Genomic DNA, 12,353 nt, shown 5'->3' with positions numbered 1-12,353 from the left:
ATATTCACCATTCACTCAGAAACACTGCTAACAATGCCAGATACCTGTGATACAGAGGGGTCAGCCATATTGATATAGAGGGGTCACACATAGTGATGTTGAGGAGCACTGTGGGGGCACGCAATAGCACACACACAGCCTTCTGCAGCCATAGCGCGCACGCACACACACACTCATACACACAGCCTGCTGCAGCCATAGCATACACACACAACCTGCTGCAGCCATAGCATACACACACAACCTGCTGCAGCCATAGCGCGCGCACACACACACACACACACACACACACCCTACTGCAGCTATAGCACACACACACACACACACAGCTGCAGCCATAGAACACTGAAGGAAAACACACAATCTTCTCCCAGAGAGAAAACACCACACTGAGGACATAGGTTACTGTTACACTACTTATGTCTCCTCCTCCTCCTCTATATTACACAGGATATCTTCATATTACACTGCTGCTCATATACAATCATCCAGCATCCAGGAAGAGACCAGCACAGATCTCCCCCCACACAATGGACTCTTCCAGCTCAGAAACAATAGCTCAGTGACCTATTAGAATGTTGCTCATAAAATATATTGATGAGCAAAACCTATAAAATTTATATCAAAACTCAATTCAAATTTTTTTAAAGATTTTTTTTAAAGCTGGAGTCGGTACATTTTTTTTCCGACTCCAGCCAAAACTAGCTCCGACTACAACTCCGACTCCAGCCAAAACTAGCTCCGACTCTGACTCCACGACTCCGACTCCACAGCCCTGACTATGGGGGGTGGGGGGGGGGGTGGATTGGCCACTATATGGGGCAATATTACTATTGGGGGATTGGCTACTATGTGGGGCACTTTTGGGGGATTGGCTGCTATGAGGGAACTATTGGGGGGATTGGATACTATACGGGACATTATTGGGGGATTGGCTACAACATAGGTCACTATTGGGGAGATTGGATACTATATGGGACACTATCGGGCGATTGGATATAATACGGGCCCCAATGTGGGGGGTTGGATACTATATGGGACACTACTGGGGGAATGGCTACTATTGGGGGGGGGGGAACTAGTATATGAGGCATTACTGGGAGGAGTTAGCTACTATATTGGGCGCTAAGGAGGGGATTGAAAATCTATATGGTGCACCATTGGGGAATTACTACTATTTTGGACACTTATAGGATTACCCGCAGCATGGGGGAAATAATGGGGTAACTGTGCAGGGACACTATTTGATAACTACTGTGCAGGGGCACTATTATGGGGTAACTTCTATATGGGGCAGTAATAAGGGATACTGTTAAGGGAACTAATACTGCATGGGCTAGAGAGGAGGGCATTATTAGCATTTGGGGCACTTTGGATGGGCAGCTTGTATAGAGGTGGGTAGGTAGTGTTATAAAATGTCAGAGCCTAAAATGTGTGTCTGACAGATTCTGTGGAGATTAATCGTGACCAGAAGAAATCATCATGATGGCCTGGTCCAAGTGGGGAAGACAACAAAAGAGGAAGACGCCAGTCAGAGAAGACGTCACTTGTGAGTCACTGAATGTACTGTAACTGTGCTCAATGTATGGAGGTATAAATGGTCTTCATAAAGGGTTTTATACACAGTATATGATGGTATTATTTGCTCCCTGTATAGTGTTATTGGTAATATTACCTTTTGTTTTATTTAGTAAGACTATAATGGTAACATATTACTGTATGTGGTGGTAATATCTGGTAATGGTGTGGTGTTATCATTTAACCCTCATATACAGTTGGTCTGTGTGTACTGGATATGGTCAGTATGATGGTACCATGTGTGGGATTATACTTGTTCATTGTATACTCCCCCCATGCTTTATGGTGCATCACCTTCTCTGTCCCTACAGTTTGGTGAGGAGGTGCACACTATAAATAATGGAGGTATATAGATTTCCAGGAGGAATAACAGGGGAAGAGCACAATACGGAGGCAGGAAGGAAAGATGCCCCTAAATTATTTCAGTACTATAACTTTAAGATGTTAAGGTGCTGTTTTTCCTGAAGAATGGACTGAATAGTTTTCAGGGCAAATATACCTTTACTATTATGAATGGCAGATGACAGGAGAGCGGACAGATCCTAAGTTATTGTTCTATATTCTGCATCTGATCGCTGCTGTACTCTCTATAATCTGCTAAGTGATATTACTCTTCAGCACCTGCGTACACCTGGTATCTGAAAAATGTTCTATTTTTCCATTGCACAGTTGGTGCAATGGGTGCGGGAAGATTTATATGTGGGCTGGTGGGGTTTGTGTGCCAGGGCTGCTTTTCAGTGCCAGTCCGGCCCTGCTAAGAAACTAATAGAAACGGAGGCCTTGGGCTTCTGAATATCACAAAATACTATAGTGCCGCCTGACACGTGCCAGCTGTCTTTTTGCATAGAGTATTGGCTCTTCCATTGTGGTTAGCAATTGAGAAACATGCCTGTCTGAGTGTTACTTTGGATTTATTACCTTGATTGCCCATACGCAAGCATCCCACTGTTTTTTGCCCACTCCTCTCTTTTACCTTGGTGGTGTGGGATCAGCTTAAGACTCCCTTTGGGTTTGTATCAGACCACGTGCCTCTTTTATCTAATCCATCATTTGCTCCAGGCCTGCAGTCTGGGACCTTTAAGTGGTGGACAGACAAAGGACTCTACAGGATTGGAAATTTCTTTTATAGGCAGGCCATATGCCCACAAATTTTTTTTGTATGTATTCATAATGTACCTGATTGCGACATTTTTAGCCAAAGATGGTACTGTGACCCCTGAATTTTAAGTGACACTGTCCCCCCCTTTTTGCATTATGACTTCTTTACACAGGTGTAATGGGTACATTTTGCAGTTTTCATACCTTATTTTATATTATATGTCATGTGCTTGTTCCAGTAAAAAGTCATCTTTTATCATCTGCAGATTGGGATACCTGGGTGGGGCTTCACGTGTGCAGCCCCACTTAGCCCCACCCACATCGCCCTGTAGGTCACGCCCCTCCTTGATGTCATTGTTATGGGCCAACCTAGAGGGGGTGGGGCCTAGACCTTTAGGCCAGCCTGTTCCAATGGTCGTCAAGGGTAGGGGGCTTCGACGTCACAGAGGGTGGGTCTATGTTGTTGGCGTGGCTAAGTGGCCATTCAGCCAAGAAGCCCCGCCCAGGTGGCACAAGTCGTGGATGATAAAAGATCACTTTTAACTTGAACAAGCACCATCATGTATGATAAAGGTATAAGGTATAAGGTATTGAAACTGCTAAATTTACCCTTTACACCTGTGTAAAGTAGTCATAATGTAAAAAGGGAGTGACAGTGTCACTTTAAGCATTTTTGCATTCATTTTTCTTTAGGCGATCATGTTATAGCAAATATTTTAGGGGGTTCTTTTCAGCCTTATAGGCTTTGGCTACCCTGTTTGTGAAATTTTGTGACAGAAGGGGCAGTATTCAGACACTATACTATTTGGTCTGTGTGACTATATTCTAGTTATCGAATATCTCAGGAATGTCCAACCAGTTCTGTTCTGGGTCTTAAAAATGTTTGGCCCATTGATTAAAATAAATAAGTTGTTAACTGTGGATAATGTTCTTAAATTAATAAAAAAATTTGGAAATAAAAAAAGATGGCTGTCAAATGGCCAAAAAAATAAAAAGACGGTGTCTGAACTTAGCCTAAAACTGTATGTATTGCACAACTAAACATACCTGAAAGTAGACATTTTAGCATGTGGATTCTGCCACAAAAGAGTATATTCACTCATGGCAGGCAGTGGATAATGTAGGGAATAAATACTGTGTATAAAAAAGGCTTACAAGGCTAGCCTATTCCCTCATAGCTTTGTACTTCTTGAAAATATTTCCTAACTTCCTAACAGCTTTGTTCTTTTCGCCATTGGCACATGTAGAACCAGTCACATCAGTAAGTCATATGTGAGGTATATTATAGTCATGTATCATTTCTAACACTGGACTAGTAATTACTTTAAACCAGTTCAATAACAGTTGCAGGCACATAGGTTTCTTCAGTGATAAGGGTGGATGGACCTTGTCCATTCATTGATCTATGTATCATTTATCTTTTTCTGTGTTAGAATGTATAGATCATTGGCCAGAATGAATGCCTGTGAATTGTTGCCATGTAATAAAATATGTTTTGTATCAACACAACACTACAGTTGATTTTTAGATGAATTGCCACAGGTCTGGCAGCTTAAATATTATACTGTAGCTCTGCCAACACATCAGCCAAGGCGCATAAAGAACTTTTCTAACGTTATGTGTTATACTAGTTTCCATTTTGTTATGTTTTGTTATAGAATAGTGTAGTAGTCTGCTCTATTGTCTCTTGCCCAGCCTAACAGTGCCTATAGTTTCTCCTACACAACACTCAGGGTCCTGTATTTATAGTTTCGTTTGTATTGCACAAGAAGTTACTATTGAATCTGCTAAATATTTATTATAACGTCATGCTGGCAAAAACAAGTATTGTTTATTCATGTCCTATTTCTTGTAGCCATTTAGGGAAAACATATGTTTACATTCATATTTAAAATTAACCCCAATGGTAGATGAAGCACTCTCCTCATAAATATAGTGGACTGTATTTGTTAAAACATTTTGGCTAAACACACCTAAACGTTTCGCACACACTAATGTTCCTTGAAATTGATAAATTTTAATTTTGCTTAAGACATTTCTAGGTCTCCAGTAAAGGCCCCAAGAAAACACGGTTCATAGGCTAAGATCAAAGTCAGGATTATTTTACAAATACATTTTATTTGTAAGTTTATAATACTCAGTCTTTGTATCCATCTTCAGGAATTAACAACTGTATTAAAATTCTTGCTAGCTTTGTAAGTTGTATTTACACAATGTGTCAGGATGTCATCCAACAAGGAACAGGGACATAAATGGAGGCTTTATGAAGCTTTTCCCTTTTGAATAAATGACAGCAGAGGGTGTGACATCAGAAAATTCCCACTGTGTTTCAGTACTCCCACCAATTAACTGTTTAAACAGGATACTACGTTTACAACATACAATAGATGTATATTAAAAACTCCCAGCCATTCGGTTTAAAGGGGTAGTGCGGCAAAAAAGAATTATTCACAGAATAACACACATTACAAAGTTATACAACTTTGTAATGTATGTTATGTCTGTGAATGGCCCCCTTCCCCGTGTCCCACCACCCCCACCCGTGGACCCGGAAGTGTGGTGCGCTATACATACCTGTCACGTGCCGACTCGTCTCCGATCTTCAGTCATTGAAGTCATCTTCGGACGGCCGGGCCGAATCCCTCCGACCGTCCTGAGTGCCGGCCGCCCTCTGCCGCGTCATCGGCTGCTCAGCCGCGATTGGCTGAGCACAGTTTGGCCCAGCCAATCGCGGCTGAGCAGCTGATGACGCGGCCGCGTCATCAGCTGCTCAGACGCGATTGGCTGAGCACAGTTATGCTGTCGCGGCAGAGGGGGGCCGGCACTCAGGACGGTCGGAGGGATTCGGCCCGGCCGTCCGAAGATGCCTTCAATGGCTGAAGATCGGAGACGAGTCGGCACGTGACAGGTATGTATAGCGCACCACACTTCCAGGGACACGGGGAAGGGGGCCATTCACAGACATAACATATATTACAAAGTTGTATAACTTTGTAATGTGTGTTATTCTGTGAATAATTCTTTACCGCCGCACTACCCTTTTAATGCCTGTTCTACTTGCCTAAAATATTTCTGTATATTTTACACCCTTTGATAAATCTCCTGCTATATCTCTATACATCTACATTATAGCTATATATACACCAGCCAGACCACTGCTTTTAGAGCAGAGTGGTATTCTGTAACCTAGACAACGAGCTGTTAACTATGGGAGGGAAAACGGGGAATATCAGGAGAAGTACGTAAGTTTACTAAACAAATACATTAGCAAAAATATTTATCTTAAGAGTTGAGATGGGAATATCTATTTAAATCTTTTTTTAGGGTATGCATATAAAGTCAATGGGTTTCTATCGTCTGCAATATTTTATCTATATAGTTCATTACTATTTTATAAAAAAGAAGCCACAGCCTAATAATATCTGTCTAATATTTCTCTGTAACCCCCAGGCTGCATTGTCTATCTTTGCTATGGTTGGGGGGCCCCTTCTTGGACTCTTTTCCTTAGGAATGTTTTTACCTTTCTGCAATCCTTTGGTGAGTATTCCTACAACAACATCTGTTTTTCGAAATGTACAGGAGTAGCAACATAATACATAAGGTTTATAAATAATATAACTAAAAGTGGTATTGCCTATAATACAGCTTCCTAATATGATATAATAGCTGCTACTTTATACAGATATGTACATGACTTATGTAGAACTGGGTACATGCCTAATGATATATACTAGTGGGGAGAAAGCCTGTAACACTAATCTGATTTATCGCTAAATTGTCATCTCCAGGGAGCTATTGTGGGGCTGCTTGTGGGGTTTGCTGTATCATTATGGGCTGGTATAGGAGCTCAGATCTACCCCCCATTGCCTGAGAGAAGTAGACCTCTACCACTTTCGACAGCCGCCTGTGCTTATAGTGACACCATGAACATCACATCGGTTACAGAAATGACAGTAACAATGATTGTCTCAGCAGCACAAGCTGAAGCCAGTGAGAGGTGAGACATTAGTTGGATGATTTCGCTTTGATTTCTCCTATTGGCCATCTTTTAAAACCTGAGAGGGAAAAAAACATAGTGGGAATATAGCCATTGCATGTATTATTAATTAGAGATGATCGAACATCGGGAAACCTTAGCTTCGATTAAACTCGAACCTTCCTCATTTGATTCCCGATGCCTTCCCGTTCCGTGGGGAAGGTGGAGCAAGACAGATTACCGCCTGAAAAACAAGGATACAGGCTAGGTAATAGGCTCCTTCCCCACGGAATGGGAAGGCATCGGAAATCAAATGAGGAAGGTTTGAATTTGATCGGACCTAAGATTTCCCGATGTTCAATCATCTCTATTATTAATGGCCTTCATCTGTCAAACACATTGCTGGGGAATTATTATTACATGAGTAATACAAATGTTCATTGAATGTAATTTCACAGTATATCACAGTATGTATATCTACTTTCTTGTATCTTTTCAGGCCACAGCTTGCTGATTACTGGTACTCTTTATCATACTTATACTTCAGCATTTTGGGGACCCTCGTGACTGTGGTTGTTGGTATGATTGTTAGTCTTCTGTCAGGTATGTATTAAACTGGCGTTCGTTTGGATCATATATAGAAAACACATTGTTGCCATATGTATATTTCAGCCAGATGGTCATACCCCAGTGCCCTGAATATGCAAGAACCTCTCTGCTTAAAGGGGTTATCCAGCGCTACAAAAACATGGCTACTTTTCCCCCTACTGTTGTTTTTAGTTCAGGTGTGGTTTGCTACCACTATTTGTGTGGTTTGCTATCTATCTACATATCTTCTCAGTGTGCTTAAAGGGGTTGGCCACTTTATAGTACAATTGTTCAGTGTACAGTATTAGTAAGTGTACTTACTGCACTAACTGACAACAGCTCCCTGTGTACCTGTTAGGCTGGGGAGACACGAACAAGACCGTGAGCCCTGAACTTGCCCCAACCAATGTCCCTGCCTACTTGCCACGCACGGTTATAAATGGCCACGGAACCACAGAACGTAGACAGACAAACAAACAAAATGGAGGAGAGTCAGCTAGCTAAGTCAAAACCAATCGGACAACGCAGTACAAAATCAGAAAGTCAGATAGTCGGAGGTCAGGCAAAAGGTCAGAAAACTGGCAGAACAATAGCAAGGGTATAAGGACAGGGGAACGCTGGGAAAGGAGCAGGGGAGCTGGGACTAGTAACCACTAATAGCCAGCTCAGAATGCTGGGCTTACCTACTATTTATACAGGATCAGGAACTCAGTCCAGCAGCTGATTGAACCAGCCCCTGATCCTCCACACAGCTCTCCTGCACAGCAGCAGGTAACCCTCAAGCTGCCAAGGCACAACAAGCAAGACGGGTGGGGCTGAACAAACCTCAAATAAACCTGTGTTCAGACAGGATTCTGGAACTCAGCGCCTTCTCGCCGTACAGCTCAAACCGAGGAGCGCCAGCGCACAGTCCTGACAGTACCTCATAGAGGTAAAAATCAGCCTCCACTTCTTCAGGCTGGGCTGCCCTGCTCTGTGGTGAGTCTGTCCATAAGATGGCTGACATGGAGGATCAGGTGACCAAGTCCCGGCCCTAAGTGTCCACTATTGAGCCTGTATATGCCTATGGAGGACACTGGAGGCAGGGCATGGTCACATGCTCCCCCATGTCAGCCATCTTATGGACAGACTCAACACAGAGCAGGAGAGCACATTCTGGAGGAGGGGAGTCTGATTTTAGCTCTATGAGGTACACAGGGAGCTGCTGTCAGTAAGTGCTGTGAGTACACTTACTAATGCTGTACACTGAACAATATTACTATAAAGTGGCCAACCCCTCTAATAAATATAGTACTGCACTGAGTATAGTACTCTGTTAAGAAGAGCCATGCCTAGTGCTCCCTGTATATGTCGGACGTGCCATCACTGTGCTCCCTGTAAATAAGTGACATAGTGCCATAATTATGCCCCTAGTAAATAAGCACTATCATAGTGGCCCAACAAATAAGTGCCAAATGCTGATTTGCAGTAAAATATTAATACCCACCTCTAAGTAAACAACTGCCTCCCAGAACTTGTGGAGCTGCTCTAATAAAGGTGTACTCCAGAAGAAAAAAAATACCTTTAAATCAACTGGTGTTGGAAAGTGGCAAAGATTTGTAATTCTTCTATTAATAAATCTCCAGTCTCCCAGTACTTATCAGCTGCTGTATGTCCTGCAGGAAGTGGTATTTTTTTTCCAGTAGGACATAACCAGGCAATTTAATTCAGCAGAACAGAAAATATTTTGTAATGTGTGAACGGCCGCACATTACATTGAAGTGAATGGTTAATAGATTTGCGGGCACAACCAACGGTGCCCGCAAATTAACATAAAAAAAAGAATGTTCCTGCAGCCAATACAGAGGTACCGGCTGCAGGAACGTCCTGCTATGCAACGGACGCTGTTAAACATAATGTGAACATAGCCACCACAGACCTTAGTTACAGTTTGATTTCTCACTGAAAAACTTCTAGTACTTGTTTGGAATCAGTTTTTCACAAGTTTTCGCCATAGTAAGGATAAAGGAAAACAATATTTTCACTAGTGATAATTTTACATTTTAGATGACTGATACCATAGACGTGTAGCATTTATTACTGTGGACATCTGTGCATATATATAAGTGCTGCAGAATCTGTTGGCGCTATACAAATAAATATTATTATTATATGTTACAGGGGGATGGAAACAAAAGATAAATCGTGATTTTCTCTATGGAAGACAAGACTGTGTACTTGACATGTTCTGTTGTTTTCAGACCAAAAACAAGGTAAAAATATCAAATTTTATTCTAACATCTAGTATTTCAACATTTGTTTAAGAGATATCTGCAGTGGAAACATCATATAGAGAGGTGACCCTCCGTTCAGTGAAAAAATGTTTAAGGCTGAGTTCACACTGCGTTTTTGCAATCCGTTTTTATCATCAGTTTTTTGCCAAAAAAAAGGATGAAAAACGGATTGCAAAAAACTGATGCATTTGTGTGCATCCGTTTTGATCCGTTTTTCCATTGACTTCCATTATAAAAAAAAAAACGGATGCATTTGTGTGCATCCGTTTTTCCATTGACTTCCATTATAAAAAAAAAAACGGATCAAAACGGATCAGTTTTTTTTTACGGACACAAAAATGTTACTGACACTATTTTTTTGTCCGTTAAAAAAACGGATCCGTTAAACGGATTGCAAAAATGCAGTGTGAGCCCACCCTAAGCTTATCTATCCTAAATGGGATATGCCATACAGTAATACTACTGCTATTCTGTGGTATTGAAAATGAGCAGCTGATCAGTCATTTGTCTGTCTTCTGTCTACAGCTCCCAAAACAGCTTGTATGTACAATGGGGGAGATTTATGAAAGGGTGTAAATATACACCTGGTGTAAACTGCTCACAGCAACCAATCACAGCTCAGCTTTCAGCTCTGGTAACATATAAAAGGAGCTGTGATTGGTTGCTGTGGGCAGTTTACACCAGGTGTATATTTACACCCTTTCATAAATCTCCCCCAATATGTCTATTACTCCCCTCATCCCACATCACCACCAGTCATTGTCCTTCCCTCTCTGGTGGCTCTAAATATAGTCCCCAATAAGTTCCTCAGTCAGTCTCCTTTCTCTTCTGGCAGTCATATACGGTATGTGGTTTCCAGTAAGTTTCCTACAAATAGCAACTAATGAATAGAATATAGCAGTGAATAGAAATAACGCTGGCTTGTTCACAATTCAATCCTACAAAGCCGTCTTAGCTTCCCTGTATATTGCTATAGAGTAGACTACTTTGCAGTGAGCAGAGGATCACTATATTGGGAAAAAAGAATGAGGAATCACGAGTGGGGAAAGTGATTAAAGGGGTACTCCAGAGAGAAAAATATTTTCCATAGCAACTGGTGGCAGAAGGTAATACAGATTTTTAATTACTTTAATTTAAAAATAAATCTCAAGCCTTTCAGTACTTATAAGCTGATGTGGTGCTCTCTGCTGCCACCTCTGTCCATGTCATGAACTGTCCAGATCTGTAGGAATCAATTCTTTTTCTAAAATATTATTTAATTTAGTGATCATACATAATCATATTTGTTTTTTCATTATTGTACAGGCTGAAAAAATTGAAGATATAAGCTGGAAACCTTACCCCATTACAGGACACAACAACCCCACTTTCTCACAGGACGAAATAAGTTTACCTCAAATGCCTTGAGGACCAATGCCTAAAGGACTGCCACATTTGTGTATATTAGCTATAAACACTAGTAAGGCTATGTTCACACGGTTAGTAAAAAACCACAGATACATTATAAACTGCCCAGAAAAGCAACCTCCAAAACTGTTTGCAAATCAGCGTGTTTTTTAAAGTACAGGTGTTTTTGGATACTGTTTTTCAGGAATTTTTTCAAGCTCCCATCTTGTCTCCTCTTCTTGCTCACTCATCCCCCTCTCCCCTCCATTGGTTATAATGAATTCAGCAACCCTGTCTGCACTTTGCTCCTCTGTAATGAAGACGACTTTGCCTGATAATGAGCAGATAAGAAGTGAGGGGGAGGCTGGAAAACTGCCTTTTAAGTACAGAAAGAGGCTTTTTGCCTAATAAAACCTATTACAGAGTTTCTTAAGATTGCTTGTAATATTGGTTTCTGCAAAAAAAAATTAAATGACAGTTACACTTTAAGTCAGAGATCCATTGATGTGGTGCTAGGGGGGCATGTGGACAGATAAGCATACATTTTTTATTATATGACCCCCACTCCGTTTGCACAGGATTTTTTTTTCTAGTACTTTTTCTTTAAAGGAGACCTGTCACCCCCCCCCGTGCCGGGGTGACAGGCTCCCGACCCCCAGATAGATCCCCTTATAGTTACCTCATGTCGCTGAGTCCTGCTGCTGGAGCCGGTCCCGGGACAGAGATATCCGGCTCCGGCTCCATTCATTCTCTATGGGCGCTGGACCCATCTCCACAGCGCGCGCGCCGGCTTCTCGCCGGGATATCTCCGTCCCGGGACCGACTCCGGCAGCGGGACTCGGCGACATGAGGTAACTATAAGGGGATCTAGCTGGGGTCGAGAGCCTGTCACCCAGGCGCGGGGGGTGACAGGTCCTCTTTAAAGAAATATTCCAGTATGGACACTTTTTCCAAAATAGAGTCAGAGTGCTATAAAACAAAAAAAAAAGCCTGCTCACCTGTCATAATCCCCTGCAGCTCCCAGCCACAGTGTAACCCACCTCTGCAAGTTCCTGTGGAAGGGGCATAAGTCTCAATGGTGGGACAACCCCTTGAGGGAAACATCTTTGCAGGGGTATTATTTACATTCAGTGTCAGGGCAAGAGGTAGGCATAGGTGGAGACCACCAAGGGTGGCAGTATTGGGTAGGAGAGGCATAATTTACTATTTTAAACTGTACTAGTATGTTTATATGACAAGATGTCAGCTACTCTGTATTAGCAGGAGAAGCATACTTTTCCTATTAGTCCCAGCAGTATTTAAATAATGAATCAAATAATAAGAAATTTATCATATAAGAATATTTATCATGGATCTCATTGTCTCCTACACCCTATTCTGCTCTCAGATAAAACACCTTACAGATCTACTTTAAATTCTTAGAGATGTCCCTTCAACTTAGCATACACAAAGAG

General features: G+C 41.8%; 1 protein-coding gene across 2 annotated transcripts in view; it reads left to right on the top strand.

Annotated features, from left to right (window-relative positions):
- The window catches only part of LOC138794513 (sodium-coupled monocarboxylate transporter 1-like), a 49,603-nt gene extending 38,040 nt beyond the window's left edge, over positions 1–11,563 (top strand). For both annotated transcript variants that reach the window (XM_069973198.1, XM_069973206.1), the window contains 5 exons: positions 6,127–6,213; positions 6,465–6,673; positions 7,152–7,255; positions 9,401–9,492; positions 10,819–11,563. In XM_069973198.1, the coding sequence (XP_069829299.1) occupies positions 6,127–6,213; positions 6,465–6,673; positions 7,152–7,255; positions 9,401–9,492; positions 10,819–10,920 (594 nt within the window). In that variant the 3' untranslated portion in view covers positions 10,921–11,563. The remainder of the gene's footprint in view (positions 1–6,126; positions 6,214–6,464; positions 6,674–7,151; positions 7,256–9,400; positions 9,493–10,818) is intronic.
- The last annotated feature ends 790 nt before the right edge of the window (positions 11,564–12,353 follow it).

The sequence above is a fragment of the Dendropsophus ebraccatus genome, chromosome 1, assembly GCF_027789765.1.
Source record: "Dendropsophus ebraccatus isolate aDenEbr1 chromosome 1, aDenEbr1.pat, whole genome shotgun sequence".
Taxonomy (NCBI): Eukaryota; Metazoa; Chordata; class Amphibia; order Anura; family Hylidae; genus Dendropsophus; species Dendropsophus ebraccatus.
The sequence above is the reverse complement of the archived record's forward strand: the minus strand, read 5'-3'. Positions and strand labels throughout refer to the sequence as shown.